This window comes from Chiloscyllium punctatum, chromosome 29, assembly GCF_047496795.1.
Source record: "Chiloscyllium punctatum isolate Juve2018m chromosome 29, sChiPun1.3, whole genome shotgun sequence".
In the NCBI taxonomy this organism is placed as follows: Eukaryota; Metazoa; Chordata; class Chondrichthyes; order Orectolobiformes; family Hemiscylliidae; genus Chiloscyllium; species Chiloscyllium punctatum.
Window position 1 is genome coordinate 57,588,894 of NC_092767.1, and position 18,445 is coordinate 57,607,338.

Sequence of the window (18,445 nt, forward strand, 5' to 3'; positions counted from 1 at the left end):
CCTTCATGATTTTATAAACCTCTATAAGGTCACCCCTCAGCCTCCGATGTTGCAGGGAAAATTGCCCCAGCCTATTCAACCTCTCCCTGTAGCTCAATTCATCCAACCCTGGCAACATCCTTGTAAACCTTTTAAGAACCATTTCAAGTTTCACAACATCCTTCTAATATCTTGAAGAACAATTTATTTTACAAAATTGCTTTTGGTCCAGCTGGAAGAGGTAGGTTTAAAGCTTCTTCCTGAACCAAAATTGACAGCAGAGCAGACAGTGAACAAGCTTTTCTTAGATTACAAAGGGATCTTGATCAAATGGGCATATGGGCAGAAAATTGGCAGGTGGAGTTTAATCTGGATAAATGCATGGCATTGCATTGCGTTTTGGTACAACAAATAAGGGTATACAATTAATGCCAGGGCCTCAGATATTCTTGTAGAACAAATGAACCTTTTTCACCACCCTGTGTCTATGTGATGCAAACATAATACTTTGAAGTTTGCATCACATATAGATAAGGTGGTTAAAATGGCACTTGGCACATTTGCCTTCATTGCTCAGTCCTTTGAGTACAAGAATTGGAATATCATGTTGAGGTTATACAGGTCATTGGTGAGGCTTCTTTTGGAATGTCGTATCAGTTCTGATTTCCCAGTTATAGGACGAACATTATTAAGCTGGAGAGGGTTCAGAAGGGATTTACCAATGCGCTGACGGATATGGAAGGTTTGAGTTATAAAGAAAGGCTGAATAAGCTGGGAATGTTTTCACTGGAGCCTTTGAGGTTGAGAGACGACCTTATAGAAGTTTATAAAATAATTAGGGGCATAGTGAGAGTTAATTGGTAGTTGTCTTTTCCCTAGGATTGATTGGGGATTTCAAGACTAGGGGTCACAAATTTTAAGCCGAGAGGAGAAAGATTTTCAAAGTCAGGATGAAGGGGAACTTTCAATTTATGGTAGTGACGCAGTCCAAGGTGCTAAATTACAATTTTGTGTCCCTAATTCCTTGGTTCATGGGAACGAACATGGTGTCATTGAATGTGAAGGGAGGATGGTTTAATTTCCTCCTGTTAGAGATGTCTTGTTGAATGAATACTACTTGCCATCTATTACCCAAGGCCTGAATTTTGAACAGGTTTTGCTGCAGTAGGACACAGACTGTTTTAGTATCAGAAGACTTGTGAATAAGGCTGCGTATTGTGTTTATCATAAGTTTATCTGTCTCAAAGATGGAGAAATCCTGAGGAGCAGTTGGCCTCTGACTCAGGTGACTGACCTCGAATACCTGAACTGCCTTGCTTCGTGCAATCCAGAGCAGTTTTCCCCATCTGACTGGGGGTCGCAGTGGCTCAGTAGTTAACACTCTACCTCACAGCACCACGGATCCTAGTTCAATTCCTGCTTCAGGCGACCCTCTGTGAGGAGATTGCATATTCTCCATGTGTCTGCAGGGGTTTCATCTGGGTACTCTGGTTTCCACCAACAGTCTAAAAATGTTGAAATTAACTGGATTGATTGGGCTTAATTGCCCCATAGTGTCCAGGGATGTGGACCATAGGTGGGTCGGCCATGGGAAATGCAGGGTTACAGGGACATGGTAGGGCGGTGGGTCAAGGTTGGATGCTTTTCAGAGGGTCCATGCAGACTCAATGAACCCAACTGTTTGCGTCTGCACTGTTGGGATTCTATGATTTTCATTGCCTTATTTGCCCAGTGGATTTGCGTTCCACACTGGGTTGAACACAGCCTTGATATAAAGGTCAGCCTCCTTTTTCTTGCCTCTTGGGTTCAGCCCTATCCTTCACTAATAATAAGGTTAAGTGCTGCGTGGGTTTGAGGGCAGTCACTGTGTCTCAGTACCAGATTATTGTTGAGTCAATGCTGCTCGGTAACAGGCAGTTCAATAACTTAGTGATAATATTGCTGGACTGTTAGCCCAGGTCATGTTCGAGGGCCCAGATTTTAATCTTACCCTGGCAGATTCGAACTTTAATTCGATAAATTCAGAATTAAATTATAACCATGAATTGATTGTGAGGAAAAGTCCATTTGGTTTGTTAATGCCCTTTAAGGAAGGAAATCTGCCTGCCTACACATGACCTCAGATTCACAGCAATGTCACTGACTCCTAGCTGTCCTCTGAACAATAAATGCTGGCCTAGTCCATGTTCCACGAGGAAACAAATAAGTCCTAATGATGACACCTTCTATTAATTTGGTGCTGCTCGAGACCAAACTATTGGGATAGTAATTGACAGGGTTGAATTTGATTCTTTTTTGTGTGAACTGGACATACTGGAGACGTTTTTCGCATTGCCCTGTAGATGCAAACGTTGTATTTCTACTTGAACAGTTTAGCTAGGGCATGGCTAGTTCTACAGCTGAAACGTTCAGCATTTTCAGTAGAATGTTGGCAAGCAATCCAATGCCTTCTGACTGGCCAGCACCTTCTGCTGTTCCTTATTGTCGCATGCAGTGAATTGATCTGGCTGAAAGTTGGAATTTGTGATGCTGCAATCCTCAGAGTAGGTCATCCACTGAGAACTTCTGGTTAAAGATGCTTGCACGTGTGTTATGTATTGATGGCAGGAAATCCCCATCATTGAGGATGGAGGTACTTCTGGAACTTCCTCCTCCAGTGAGTTGCTCAGCTTGCTGTCATTGTTCAAAACTGGGCTAACGGTCCAGCAATATTATCAATAGAAGGTTGTATCCCATCCATTGCTTATTAATACATTGGCAACTGTGCTTCAGGAGTTGGCATTGCAAGTTAGTACATGACTACATTATCGATTCACGTTATGTTATCTAATTACATTATGGTATGTTCACATCTCCAATTGTTTAAACGCACTTTGTAAATATACCCTTGTAAACACACCCTGTCTGTTCTTCCCTTTCAGTCCCTCCTATTGCCTATACTGATGATTTTCCTTTCCAGTGACATTTGAAAAAGGCTTGTATTAGTATCTAAAGAGAATAAAGAAGTACAAAGGCTGTGGGAAAGAAAACAGCAAAGAGGATTAGCCATGTTGTGATATATGGAGTCTGTACTACACACAACAGGATGGTTGGCCTTCCCATATATGCTGCAAGATTCTAAGTTACCAGGGCTGACACTAGGAAAAACAGGGTGAATCATTAACTATTTATTATGCATCTGCGGCTCTGTAAAATGCTTACAGTCAGCAGAGTATTTCAAACAGGAGTGAATGGTTTTCTTTTACTCATTGTGTACACAAACACCAACCCAAAGTGAGTGGGAGGTAAAGAGAAAGCATTATTTGGAGAGAAATGTGTAATTTCCTCCTGCTCATTGGATAAAGAATGCCTGCCTGGTGCTGCCTGGGCTGGAAAGTTCGGAACAGGATGTGGTTTTACACTGCAAAGTAGTGATACTTTCGGCACACACTAACCTCTAACATTTGGCATTTTAGTTCCCACACTGAATGAGCCCTCATCATTTCTCAATGTGATTCACATTGAAGAAGTAGGGACACTGAATACAAAATGTCAGGGAATGTCAGTGAAATGGCTTGTCCTCTCTTGACATATTGAAGTTTCAGCAGCTCTACGTTGTTGCTAATAGCATCGAACCTCTTTATTACAAACAAAAATTATATTCCCAGGTATGGACAGAAGATATTCTTATTAGAATTGATCTTGAAAAAAGAAGCTGAGCAAACACTTTGTTATCATATTTGAATCAATTGATTTATGTTGTGAAACCTTTATTTTTAGACATAGAACATAGAACAGGCCCTTCAGCCCACGATGTTGTGCGACCACTGATCCTCATGTATGCACCCTCAAATTTCTGTGACCATATGCATGTCCAGTAGTCTCTTAAATGTCCCAATGACCTTGCTTCCACAACTGCTGCTGGCAACGCATTCCATGCTCTCCCAACTCTCTGTGTAAAGAACCCGCCTCTGACATCCCCCCTATACTTTCCTCCAATCAGCTTAAAACTATGACCCCTCATGTTAGCCATTTCTGCTCTGGGAAATAGTCTCTGACTATCGACTCTATCTATGCCTTTCATTATCTTGTATACCTCAATTAGGTCCCCTCTCCTCCTCCTTTTCTCCAATGAACAAAGTCCGAGCTCAGTCAACCTCTCTTCATAAGATAAGCCCTCCAGTCCAGGCCCCATCCTGGTAAACCTCCTCTGAACCCTCTCCAAAGCATCCACATCTTTCTTATAATAGGGCGACCAGAACTGGACACAGTATTCCAAGTGCGGTCTAACCAAAGTTTTATAGAGCTGCAAAAAGATCTCACGACGCTTAAACTCAATCCCCCTGTTAATGAAAGCCAAAACACCATATGCTTTCTTAAGATCCCTGTCCACTTGGGTGGCCATTTTAAGGGATTTATGTACCTGCACACCAAGATCCATCTGTTCCTCCACACTGCCAAGAATCCGATCCTTAATCCTGTACTCAACTTTCAAATTCGACCTTATCCAGGTTGAACTCCATCTGCCACCTCTTAGCCCATCTCTGCATCCTGTCAATGTCCTGCTGCAGCCTACAATAGCTCTCTATACTGTCAACGACACCTCCAATCTTTGTAGTGTCTGAAAACTTGCTGACCCATCTTTCAATCCCCTCATCCAAGTCATTAATGAAAATTGCAAACAGTAGAGGCCCAAGGACAGAGCCCTGTGGAACACCACTCACCACAGACTTCCAGGCAGAATATTTTCCTTCTACTACCACTCACTGTCTTCTGTTGGCCAGCCAATTCTGTATCCAGACAGCTAAGTTACCCTGTATCCCAGCCCTCCTGACCTTCTGAATGAACCTACCATGGGGAACCTTATCAAATGCCTTGCTGAAGTCCATATACACCACATCCACAGCTCAACCCTCATCAACTTTTCTAGTCACATCCTCAAATAACTTGATAAGGTTTGTGAGGCATGACCTGCCCCTCACAAAGTCGTGTTGATTGCATTTAATAAAGCCATGCTTTTCCAGATGGTCATAAATCCTATCACTCGGAATCCTTTCTAACACCTTGCAGACGACAGACGTGAGACTTACTGGTCTGTAATTGCTGGGGATTTCCCTATTTCCTTTCTTAAAGGGAGGAATTACATTTGCCTCTCTCCAGTCCTTAGGTACGACTCCAGTGGAGAGCGAGGATGCAAAGATCTTTGCAAGTGGCGAAGCAATTGCATTTCTCGTTTCCCAAAGCAGCCGAGGACAAATCTGGTCCGGGCCTGGCGACTTGTTATTTTTAATGTTTGACAAAATTTTCAGCACATCAACTTCCTCTATCTCTATCCATTTCAGCATGCACACCTGCTCTTCAAAGGTTTCATTCACTACAAAGTTTGTTTCTTTAGTAAAGACAGAAGCAAAAAACTCATTTAGGGCTTCCCCTACCTCCTCAGACTCCACACACAAATTCCCTTTGCCATCCCTGATCGGCCCTACTCTTTCTTTGACCATTCTCCTATTCCTCACATAAGTGTAAACTGCCTTCATGTTCTTCCTAATCCGTTCTGCCAAGCCTTTACTGTGCCCCCACCTGTCTCTCCTCAGACCATTTTTGAGCTCCTTCCTCGCCTGCCTGTAATCCTGTAGAGCTGAGCTTGACCCTAGCTTCCTCCACCTTATGTAAGCTACCTTTTTCCTTTTGACAAGAAGCTCCACCGCTCTCGTCATCCAAAATTCTTTTATCTTACCACTTCTTGCCTGTCTCAGAGGGACATATTTATTCATCACTTGCAACAGTTCCTTAATCAGTCTCCACATGTCTATAGTGCCTTTACCATGGAACAATTGCTCCCAATCCATGCTTCCTAACTCATGTCTAATCGCATCATAGTTTCCTCTTCCCCAATTAAATATCCTCCCATTTTGCCTAATCCTCTCCTTCTCCATAGCTATGTAGAATGTGAGGCAGTTGTGGTCACTATCACCAAAATGCTCTCCCATCACAAGATCTGATACCTGCCCCGGCTTGTTTCTAAGCACTAAGTCTAGAATGGCCTCTCCCCTCGTTGGCCTGTCAACATACTGGGTTAGGAAACCCTCCTCAACACACCTTACAAAAACAGCTCCATTCAAATCTTCTGCTCTAAGGAGGTTCCAATCCATATTGGGAAAGTTAAAGTCACCCATTACGACAACCCTACTACGTCCACACTTTTCCAAAATCTGCCGACCTATGCTTTCTTCCATCTCCCTGCTACTATTGGGGGGCCTGTAGTAAACCCCGACGAGGTGACTGCTCCCTTGCTGTTCCTAATTTCCACCCATACTGACTCGGTTGGCAGATCTTCCTCGACAATGGAAGCTTCTGTAGCTATGATACCCTCTCTGATTGGTGTTGCTACACCCCCTCCTCTTCTCCCCCCTCCCTATACTTTTTAAATGCTATAAACCCTGGAACATCCAGCAACCGTTCCTGCCACAAGAAACCCATGTCTCTGTTATGGCCACAACATCATAGCACGAGGAACTGATCCATGCGAAGTTGATCACTTTTATTCCTGATACTCCTTGCGTTAAAGCAAATACACTTTAACTGATCTCTTGATTCCTTCCCAGGAAAATCCTTCCCACTAGCTGGTCTACCTCTTGATATTGCCTCATCTGCATCAACTCTCACCTCCAGTATACAGCTCAGGTTCCCACCCCCCTGCCATACTAGTTTAAACCTTCTCGAACTACTCGAGCAAACCTTCCACCCAGGACATTGGTCCCTTCCAGTTCAGATGCAACCCATCCTTCTTGTACAGGTCCCACCTTCCCCAGAAGACATCCCAATTATCTACATATCTGAAGCCCTCCCTCCTACACCAGCTGTGCAGCCACATGTTAAGCTGCGCCCGCTCCCTGTTCCTCGCCTCGCTAGCTCGTGGCACCGGTAGTAAACTAGAGAACACTACTCTGTTCGTCCTGCTTTGCAGCTTCCATCCTAACTCCCTGAAATCACTTTTTATATCCTCGATCCTTTTCGTGGCTATATCATTAGTGCCAATATGTAACACGATTTCTGACTGTTCGCCCTCCCCTTTTAGAACCTTATACACCCGATCGGAGATGTCCTGGACCCTGGCACCAGGGAGGCAACATACCTGATCCTGACCACAAAATCTCCTGTCGATTCCTCTAAATATCGAGTCCCGTACCACGAGTACTTTTCTATTCTGACCCCTTCCCTTCTTTGCCAGAGTGTCAGGCTCAGTGCCAGAGAACTGGCTGCTATGGCTTTCCTCTGGTAGGTCATTCCCCCCAGCAGTATCCAAAACTAGCTTAAATTAAGACTACAATATAATTGAATGGTTTCAGTGTGGTTTACTCGTAGAATTACCGATACTGGAATCAAATTGAAAACAGATATCCAGTTGTTTTCGTGGTTTTAATACAGGACGACAGATATCCGGGGTGGTAGGTGGGGATGGGGTGGTGTGAGGGGTGTTTGGGAGATGAGTTACAGACAGGAATCTTATCATGAGGAGCGGATGATTTATATATCAAACAAGCAGATAGGACAGAGAAGATAACGGGGAGAGAAAATAACTACCATAGACCAACTCAGAAATGACCATTTATGTGGAGGTTTCCAAGTGCTCTGAAAGATGGGACAGAAACAGGTCAACCAACAGTCAGGAAGGGGCTGAAAGATATTTGGATTTCTAAATGGCATCAGAACAAGATAGTCTTAGATTTTAAATACTGAATCAGCAGAGATAGCTTGTAAAGTAAATTGGAATGAGCACAATTTACAGGAAATTGCTCATTCAACCAACATTTAGGAGGACAAATGATGCGTTAGCAGACCTTACCAGGAATTGGAATTGGTTAGTAAGGGAAAGGTGTCAGATTATTGTAGGGCTGCACTGAAAAATTAAAATTGGCCTGGAACCAATTGCCACTTGCTGAAAATAATCCCAAACTAGAATGATCCTTTACATGTTGAAGACATTAACTACACTACCTGAGTCACTTCTCACACTTGCCTACATTGAACTATACCCCCCTCTATTTTTTCCCATTCCTTTTACAATTTCACTACCATACTGGTTATAATGCTACCTATCTGCCAACAGACACATAAAGTTCCATTCAAGAGCTTTGTTTATTTGCAGATACATTAATTTATTTTAATTTTAGACAACACACAATTTGAACATGTCAGTGCGGGATTTGATAAATACTTGATTTTGGGATAATGCACACAAGTCAAAATCTGCTACAAATTCTGGACAAGGCTACAAACCTTCAGTGGCCGAGCTGAAGTTTCAGTTTCTGTGTATTTGAATCATTCATTGTCTCAGGCATTTCCTGAGGTTCTGAAACAGGTTCTGGAATTTGCATTTAAGTCACTTGCAGAGAGTTGTCTCCATTTCAATCTCTGCAAAGAGAATTCACATTTCTTTGGACGCATTAATGTCAGACTGAAAACATGCTGCTGACATTGACAGTTTTGCAGCCTCAAACTGAAACTTGGCAATGTGTAAGAGTGCAAAGATTAACCAGCAGCTTTCTGTGTTCCTGCTCCCAATTTAACATTTGACTATTTCGTTTATCTTGCTCTCAGTCTAACATCCAACAAGCGTCACTTCACATCTCACATTATTTCAGCTCTCTTGCCTATTCACCAAACCCCCATATCTAAACTGTCACAATGTAAAACTTCAGGCCAGGTACAGAATGGAGTCAAACGCAGAATGAAAGCTTTCCTCGACACTGCGGCTTTTCAAATTCCCAGGCCACATTCAGTGTGGGGTTACATATAATTAGAACATCACCTCCCCCATACTGTACCCGTCAAACATGTTCAGGGTAAATACATCACTGGATTAGATGCAAAGTATATACTTTCTCCATCCAAGAGTCTTGGAGTACAGATCTCTCTACATTAACCCAATTGAACATTCCTGGGACAGGTACAGCACAGGTTATGCAGTATTGTAGACTATTTAAATCATAACATAAAATATTAGTCTACAGGATATAATGTCTATAATGTCTACAGGATATTAGTAGACTGGGGTGAATGAGAAAAACTGCGTCAAATGGAGCTGAGTACAAGCAAGTGTGTGGTTATCAAGTTGGACGACAAAGAGGGAGGAGAAAGTAGGTTTACAAGAATGACACCTGGATTTCAGGAATTACACAAATAAGGTCTGCTTTCTTGAAAATTTAGATGGTTAAGGGGTGACCTGATTGAAGTCTTCAAGATGTTAGCAGGAAAAGGCAGGATTGATAAAGATAAGTCATTTCCACTGGCTGGAACTTCTCAAACAAGAGGGATAAGGGTGTGACAATTAGGGCCAGACAATTCTGGAGAAACATTAGGAAGCACTTTGGCATACAAAGAATGGAAGAGGCTTGGAACTCTCCTGCACACATGGAGGCAGATGCTGGATCAGTTATTCAGTTTAAATCTGAGACAGATACATTTTTGTTCAGCAAAGATATTAAGGGATATGACCCAAAGGAAGGAACGTGTAGTTAGGCCACAGATCAGCCATGATCCCATTGATAGATCGAACAGATTGGAGGGGCTGAATGTCCTGTTCCTGTTCCTATGTTACAAGGTAAAGCTTTCTCTAAAATGTCCCCATCATGCACTCCCAGGACAGGGACAGCACAGGGTAAGATGCAGAGTAAAGCACCTTCTGTATTGTCCCCATCAGGACAGGGACAGCACAGAGTAAGATGCAGAGCAAGCTCCTTCTGCACTGTCCCCATCATATACTCCCAGGAGAGGTACAGCACTGCGTACGATACAGAGTAAATCTCCATCGATGATGTACCAATCAAACATTTGAAGGACTGGTGTATTCGGAGAAGAGATGCAGATTTAAATTCATTCTCAACTGTCCCAATCTGACACCACACCCACCAAGATATACAAACATAGAAAGACAAGTCCCTGGACTCTTAACTCTGACAGCACAGGGTCAAAATATCACCAGTTCAACATTCTCAACAGGAAGTGAACTATTCCACAAACTTATGTTCTTTGTTTGACTCTCTCTGTTCTGTTCTGATTCCTGATTAGATTCCTGCTACTTAACAGCCACATGAATAGGCATCCTAATCCCATAGTGTAATGTCCTGCTCCCAATCAAAGCAATTGATTCCAATATGGAATGTCTCTCAGTGTCAGAGAGAGCTGAGTCTTGAGTCTGAGTTGTGTGTTTGTTCTGTGTTAATCTGATATCCAGGGATTGTTTAATGCAGATTTAATATTAGCAAATCCCACTATTCTTTTGTCACTCCATGTCACTGAGTGACTGTGTGCGAGTACATCATTGAGTGATGTACGTGTGTGCGTCTACATCTCTGAGTGATGTGTGTATGTGTGTACACGTGCATGCACCACCTGGGCCCTGTATCATTGCAGCAAGTGCTCCCTTATTCTAGTACTTACTTATTTATTATAAAATATTGTCCAGCTCCTTGTACACAAATCACAGAAAACAAATGTGATGGTGTCACCAAATATTAGGTGGACACCTGACGGGCTGTCAGTTATTACCAGAGGATTGTACAAGGGAATTGAGGAAGTCTTACTGTGATTATACAGGGAACATGGACACCATGAAATAACTTAAAATGGCTAATGGATGAATATGGCAATTTACAGATATTTTGGGAGAGGAAAGAGAAGGGACAGAGAGTGACAGAAGGATATTTGGGTTTCTAACAGGCATCAGGTCAGGTCAGATTTTGATTTGAAATTGAACATTTTCTTGGAAAAATGGGTTGGGAGGTAAATTGTGAAGAGGATGTAAGGGGTATTCAAATTGACTAACATAGGGATGGCAAATGAGTGGGTAAAATTTTGTCTGATACAGTATAAAGTGGAGAGTGTGATGTTTGTCTGGAAGAATCGATAAAGAGCCTTTAATTTAACTGGAGAGATGTTATAGGACTCTGAAGTACAGAGGGATCTAAGTGTCTTGGAACAATTCTCACATTGAATTAGACCACATGGCAGTAAGTGATAAGGAAGGCAATGGGATCTTTACTTTCATTCATTCACGGGATGTGAGCATTACTGGCTGGGCCAGTATTTACCCCCATTCCTATCAGCCCTTGAAGATGATGGTCATGAGCTGCCTTATCAAACCACTCCACTCCATACAACTATTGTTTTTGGAGAAACAGAATGTAGCAGAAATTAAACTACAGTTTTCTCAGTTCCCATTCTCAATTTAATATTCAGTCAGTTTATAGTGAGTTAGAGATTTGAATCTTATTGTTGTTCTCAGCGAGTTTATACACAGCATAACACAATGGGGAGTGAGTTACAGAGTACAATCTAATCGAGGGGATGAATTTGTAGAGCAGGTGGAGGATGGGTTTAGATACAGAATGAAGCTCACTCTACACTGCAGCTTTTCAAACTCTCAGGCAATATTCAGTGTGAGGCTAGATATTGACTAAATCACTCCCTCACCCGTACTGTCCTTATCAAATACACACAGGGCAGTTACACCACTGGGCTAGATGCAGAGTATGTGTCCCTCTGCACATTCTCCACCTCAAACTTCCAGGGCCGGGGAAAAATGGGGCTAGAAACAAAATCTGTCCATATCAAGCACTCCAAGGCCAAGGGGTAGTTCTGGGTTAGATTAAAGAGTAAAGTTCCATCTACAATCTCTCACATGGACACACACACACTGCTATGCACTCACTTTCAGTCATGCACACAGGCACACTTCGAGAGAATTACAAACTCACCATCTCACAGAATAGTGCAATCCTACACATGTCTATCACAAATTTGAGCACAATCTCTCATTCAAACAAACTCAACCACAACCTCTCACTCCCTCAAAGTCACACTCACTCCTTCACTCATAAATATTCACAAACCCATGTATCTAAGGATTCAGGAGATTTGTTTAATTGCAAATTCATTAAAAAAAATTAGATATCACAAAATTAGAAGCCAAATACATCAGTGTGGAACTTGGTGGATTCCTGTTTTCTGGATAAAACATGCCTGACTCTAGGTTAAAACTCTGCGACAGATTCTGAATGAGGTCTCACACCTACAATTCAGTTAAAAATCACACAACACCAGGTTATAGTCCAACAGGTTTATTTGGAAGTACGAGCTTTCAGAATGCTGGTCCTTCATCCTATTCTCCACAACCACCTGATGAAGTAGCAGCACTCTGAAAGCTAGTGCTTCCAATTAAACCTGTTGGACTATAACCTGGTATTGTGTGATTTTTAACTTTTTATATCCCAGTCCAACACCTGCATCTCCAAATCATTGGTACAATTGAGTAGCAGACCTAACATTACCTCTTGTATATTCCTATGATATTTTCCTGCTTTAAGTTTGGAAAAGTAGACATTGCTCATACTTTTAATTATCTCTGAGCACTGACTTTAAACAGATTCTGGAATTTTCATCTTCTTCAATTAAAATGTGTGAATTCTTTGTAACAGATTTCTCCACTGCCTGCTTCTGCAAAACAAATTAACATTTTACAATGCAGCAATGTACAAATGGAAAAAGCTTTTGACACATTTGCCTCTTTCCTGTGCTGACTGAATTCAAGACCCAAACTTCTCTGTTCCTGTACCAAGTTTAATGCTGTACCATTTAGTTTATGTTGTCCCTCCTCAGTCTAACATCCAAAAAGCAATGTCTCACTTCTCGCTGTATTTCACCTGGAGGACATTGAGAGATGATAACGTATACACCGTGAGGTGTGTTTTAAGCTGCAAAGCTGGAACATTGCTTCTGAAAGTGTCAGCCTGTCAGCCATTTTAGATTTGTTCATGGCAGCCATTTCATGTTAGCACAGCAATGACATTGACTTTATAAATAGGGAAAGGTAAGAAAAAGTGGGGACTTAGGCATTCATGTGTAAGTAAGTGCAACACAAATTCACAGACTGATAGATGGCCAGTAAGGGTTCAATGGCAAAGGAGTGAAATGACACAAACCAGGGTCTTATCCTTGGAATTTAGGAAGATCGGGGAGATGGAAGTTTGTGGGTCAAAGTCAGGAACTGCTGGGTTCGGCAGAAAATATTCTTGTTGCTTCTGGAGTCTAGAACTAAGCTGATCATCTAAAAATCCAGCAGTAGACTGGAACCCTTTTGAAACTCTCGGGCCAGGGTTAGATATTGATTAAATCACCCCTGACACTGTCCCCATCAACCCTTCGCAGAAGAGGAACAGCATGGGGTTAGATACAGAGTTAAGATCTGCCTTCATGGTGCCTATCAAACAGGGCAGGGATAATATGGCGTCAGGTACAAAACAAAGCTTCCGTTATATGACCAGAAAATGACTGTCTTCCATCTGCTGTTGTATTGCCTTATTTGTGTCACAGAGTGATGTCTGAAACATCACCAGGACAGACTCATCCTGTATATAGGTCACTGGCTCTGTATCTCTCTGTTTCTGAAATTGCCTCCCCATTCCCTTTATAATGCTGAATAAACTTCAAAACAGCTTGATTACCTTAAGTTATAAAAAAAGTACTGAATAAATGTCCATCCTTCAGTTTCAATTAGGACATTATATGGTCTATGACACTTTCAGAAGCAATGTTCCAGCTTTGCAGATTAAAACACACCTCACGGTGTATACGTTATCATCTCTCAATGTCCTCCAGGTGAAATACAGCGAGAAGTGAGACATTGCTTTTTGGATGTTAGACTGAGGAGGGACAACATAAACTAAATGGTACAGCATATGGTCCTTTCTACATTTATTTGGTCCATAAATCACACAGAACGTTAACATCCTGGAACCACGAACAATAGGGAAGCCCCATGAAGTATCAACCTGTTTTGCAAGCGATTTACGATCATGGGTAAGGAAACCTCGCTGTGAGTATTTTACGGAGACAACATCAGGAATCCTGTAGATCATTTTCATCCTCAGACCAGCTATTACCAGTTTCTGCAAAGAAAAATCACATTTTCAAAACGCAGGAATAACTGAATGTAAACAACTATTGATGGATAAATGCTGGGTATTGCATTTTCATACAACAAACGAAAGTAGGACTTTTACAAAAAACGGTAGGGCCCTGGGTAGTGAAATCGAGTGCATCATCCTGCACCATTTTAGCCATCTACAGTCAGACCCCACCAAAAAAAAATCCCTTCCCACATCTATCTGCGTTACACAGTCAGCATTCCCTCTGTGAGTCCCTTGTTAGGTCCAAACTCCCCCCCCAACCCCCTCTCCATACCTGACACATTCCCCTGCCGTAAGAGGTACAAGACCTGTGTCCACACCTCCCCCCTCACCTCCGTCCAAAGATCCCAAAGCATCATTCCATATCTGGCAGACATTTATTGGCATCCGTTTTACTTGATGTGGTCTCCTCTACATCAGAAAGACTGAGTGCAACCTTGCGGAATGGTTCTGTGAACATCTCTAGTTCATACGTACCAACAAACAACACCTGAAAGTGGCCATCCATTTCAACTCCCCTTCCATTTCCCCGATGACATGTCCATTCTTGGCCTTCTCCACTGCTTACACAATGCCACCCACAAATTGGAGGAGGAACACCTCATCTTCTTGTCGGGAGCCTAAAACTATATGGCCTCAACATTGAATTCACTAGTTTCACAATCTCCCCACCCTCAACCCCAGATCCAACCATCCGACTCAGCACTATCCTCTTGACCTGACCTATCTGTCCATTGTCAATCCCACCTCTCCACACTTCCCACTGACATATCACAATCATCTCCTACATTCTTCTACCTATCGCCGTCCCACCAACCTTTCCTTAGCCCTACATCCACCCACCATTTATTCCTTAGCCCCCTTTCCCCATCTGAAACATTAAATCGTTTGCTCCTCAGATGCTGCCTGACCTGCTGTGCCTTTTCCAGTTGCACACTTTATCGACTCTGACTCTCCAGCATCTGCAGTCCACGCTATCTTCCCAGGTAAGTGTTGTAGAACAGAGGGATCTAGGATTGCAGGTATATAATTCTTGGAAGTTTGTGTCACATATTGGCTCACTTTCATTATTTAATCGTTTGAGTATTGGGGTTTGGAACTCAAGTTGAGGTTGTACAGGATGTTAGTGAGAGAGTGAAAGAGAGAGAATGAGAGAGAGAGTGAGAGCGAGAGAGGGAGAGATTTTAAAATGGACAGAGAGGCTTGTTTTGTTTTTACAGACACTGGTTCACGTGTGGAACGAACTTCCTGCGGAAGTGGTGGATGCAGGTGCAATTACAATACTTAAAAGACATCTGAATAGATACATGAATAGGAAAGGATTGGAGAAATATGGGCCAGGAGAAGGTAAGTGGGACTAATATAGTTTGGGATTATATTCAGCATGGACTAGTTGAAACAAAGGGTCTGTTTCTATGCTGTATGAATTTACTTGCTTCCCCTGTAAACTCACGGATGCTTTTTAGGATGAAATTTTCAGGAGAATACTAAACTAACAGAAACATGGAAACCGACAGCAGAACTAGGCCATTCAGCCCTTCCAGCCTGCTCCCCCATTCAGTATGATCATGGCTGAACCTTTATTTTGCATCATATTCCCACTTTCTCTCTTTAATCTGTGATGTTTTTAACTTCTGAAAGCATTATCAATCTTTTTCCTGAATATATTGACTAATTTGACCTCCACAACCTTCTGTGAGAAAAACTTCCACAGGTTGACCACTCTCTTCATCTCCATTCGAAGTTGTCTAGCCCATATCTTGATTCTGTGATGTTTGGTTGGACACTCTCTCACCAGGGAAACCATCCTCCCTGCATCTAGTCTGTCCAGCTGTTAGAACTGGATAGGTTTTGATCAGGTCTCCCCCTCTCATTCTTCTGACTACTTGCCCAGGCAAAACAACATCTCTGCATGGGACAGAGTGTGGTGTATGCATGGAATGAGCTGCCAGAGGAAGTGGTGGAAGCTAGTACGATTACAACATTTAAAAATGCACCTAGATGGATATATAAATAGAAATGGCTTAGAAGGATATGTAGGTAAAAACAATGACTGCAGATGTTGGAAAGCAGATTCTGGATTCGTGGTGCTGGAAGAGCACAGCAGTTCAGGCAGCATCCGAGGAGCAGTAAAATCGACGTTTTGGGCAAAAGCCTGAACTCTGTATTGCTGTATTCATCAGGAATATAGGCAGAGAGCCTGAAGTGTGGAGAGATAAGTGAGAGGGGGATGGGGGGTGGGGAGAAAGTAGCATAGAGTACAATAGGTGAGTGGGGGAGGGGATGAAGGTGATAGGTCGGGGGGGAAGGGGATGGAGTGGATAGGTGGAAAAGAAGCTAGGCAGGTAGGACAAGTCAGGACAAGTCATGGGGACAGTGCTGAGTTGGAAGTTTGGAACTGGGGTGAGGTGGGGGTAGGGGAAATGAGGAAACTGTTGAAATCCACATTGATGCCCTGGAGTTGAAGTGTTCCGAGGCGGAAGATGAGGTGTTCTTACTCCAGGCGTCTGGTGGTGGGGGAGTGGCAGTGAAGGAGGCCCAGGAGCTCCATGTCCTCGGCAGAGTGGGAGGGAGAATTGAAATGTTGGCCACGGGGCGGTGTGGTTAATTGGTGCGGGTGTCCCTGAGATGTTCCCTAAAGAGCTCTGCCAGGAGGCGTCCAGTCTCCCCAGTATAGAGGAGATCGCATCGGGAGCAACAGATACAATAAATGATATTGGTGGATGTGCAGGTAAAACTTTGATGGATGTGGAAGGCTCCTTTAGGGTCTTGGATAGAGGTGAGGGAGGAGGTGTGGGCGTAATTTTTGCAATTCCTGCGGTAGCAGGGGAAGGTGCCAGGATGGAAGGGTGGGTTGAAGGGGGACGTGGACCTGACCAGGTAGTCATGGAGGGAACGGTCTTTGCGGAAGGCGGAAAGGGGTGAGGAGGGAAATATATCCCTGGTGGTGGGGTCTGTTTGGAGGTGGCGGAAATGTCAGCAGATGATTTGGCTTATGAGAAGGTTGGTGGGGTGGAAAGTGAGCAACCAGGGGTGTTCTGTCCTTATTACGGTTGGAGGAGTGGGGTTTGAGTGCGGAGGTGCGGGATGTGGACGAGATGCGTTGGAGGGTATCTTTAACCACTTGGGAAGGGAAATTGCGATCTCTAAAGAAGGAGGCCATCTGGTGTGTTCTGTGGTGGAACTGGTCCTCCTGGGAGCAGATATGGCGGAGGCGGAGGAATTGGGAATACGGGATGGCATTTTTTGCAGGAGGTAGGGTGGGAAGAGGTGTAATCCAGGTAGCTTTGGGAGTCTGTGGGTTTGTAAAAAATGTCAGTATCAAGTTGGTTGTCATTAATGGAGATGGAGAGGTCCAGGAAGGGGAGGGAGGTGTTAGAGATGGTCCAGGTAAATTTAAGGTCAGGATGGCATGTGTTGGTGAAGTTGATGAATTACTCAACCTCCTCGCGGCATCACAAGAAGGCGCCAATGCAGTCATCATTGTAGCAGAGGAAGAGGTGGGGAGTGGTGCCGGTGTAATTATGGAAGATGGACTGTTCTACGTAGCCAACAAAGAGACAGGCATAGCTCCGCCTGCAAGCTTACTTTCACAATCAAGACTCCCGCCCACTTTCCAAGGACCCCTTCGCCCACCTCCAACACACTCCATCCACCTGGACACCCCGCACTGGCCTATTACCCGCCCTCGACCTCTTCATTTCCAACTGCCGCCAGGACATTGTTAAGGGTGAGGACCAGTTCGGCCAAATGAATGAGAGTGTCGGTGGAAGGGTACTGTTGGGGACGTCGGGAGAGGAAGAAACGGAGGGCTTGGAGGCCCTGGTCATGGCGGATGGAGGTGTAGAGGGATTGGATATCCATGGTGAAGATGAGGCGTTGGGGGCCGAGGAAACAGAAGTCTTGGAGGAGGTGGAGGGCGTGGGTGGTGTCTCGAACGTATGTGGGGAGTTCCTGGACTGGGGGTATAGGATAGTGTTGAGGTAGGTAGAAATGAGTTCAGTGGAGCAGGGGCATGCTGAGACAATGGGTCGGCCAGGGTGGTCAGACTTGTGGATCTTGGGAAGGAGGTAGAACCGGGCAGTGCTGGGTTCCCGGACTATGAGGTTGGAAGCTGTGGGTGGGAGATCTCCTGAGGTGATGAGGTTCTGTATGGTCTGGGAGATGATGGTTTCGTGATGGGGGTGGGGTCATGGCCGAGGGGGCGGTGGGAAGAGGTGTCCATGAGTTGGCGTTTGGTTTCAGCGGTGTAGAGGTCAGTGCGCCAGACTACCACTGCGCCCCCTTTATCCGCTGGCTTGATGGTGAGGTCAGGATTGGAGCAGAGGATTGGAGGGCTGCACGTGTGAGGGTGAGAGGTTGGAGTGGGGGAGGGGGGTCGACAGGTTGAGGCAGTTAATGTCCTGGCGGCAGTTGGAAATGAAGAGGTCGAGGGCGGGTAATAGGCCAGTGCGGGGTGTCCAGGTGGATGGAGTGTGTTGGAGGTGGGCGAAGGGGTCCTTGGAAAGTGGGCGGGA

At 44.0% G+C, this 18,445-nt stretch overlaps 1 protein-coding gene across 1 annotated transcript in view; it reads right to left on the reverse strand.

Annotated features, from left to right (window-relative positions):
- Positions 1 to 13,708: 13,708 nt before the first annotated feature.
- LOC140454429 (NACHT, LRR and PYD domains-containing protein 3-like) overlaps positions 13,709 to 18,445 on the reverse strand; it is a 58,036-nt gene continuing 53,299 nt past the window's right edge. The window contains exon 12 of the mRNA XM_072549150.1: positions 13,709 to 13,907. Within this exon, the coding sequence (XP_072405251.1) occupies positions 13,898 to 13,907 (10 nt within the window). The 3' untranslated portion in view covers positions 13,709 to 13,897. The remainder of the gene's footprint in view (positions 13,908 to 18,445) is intronic.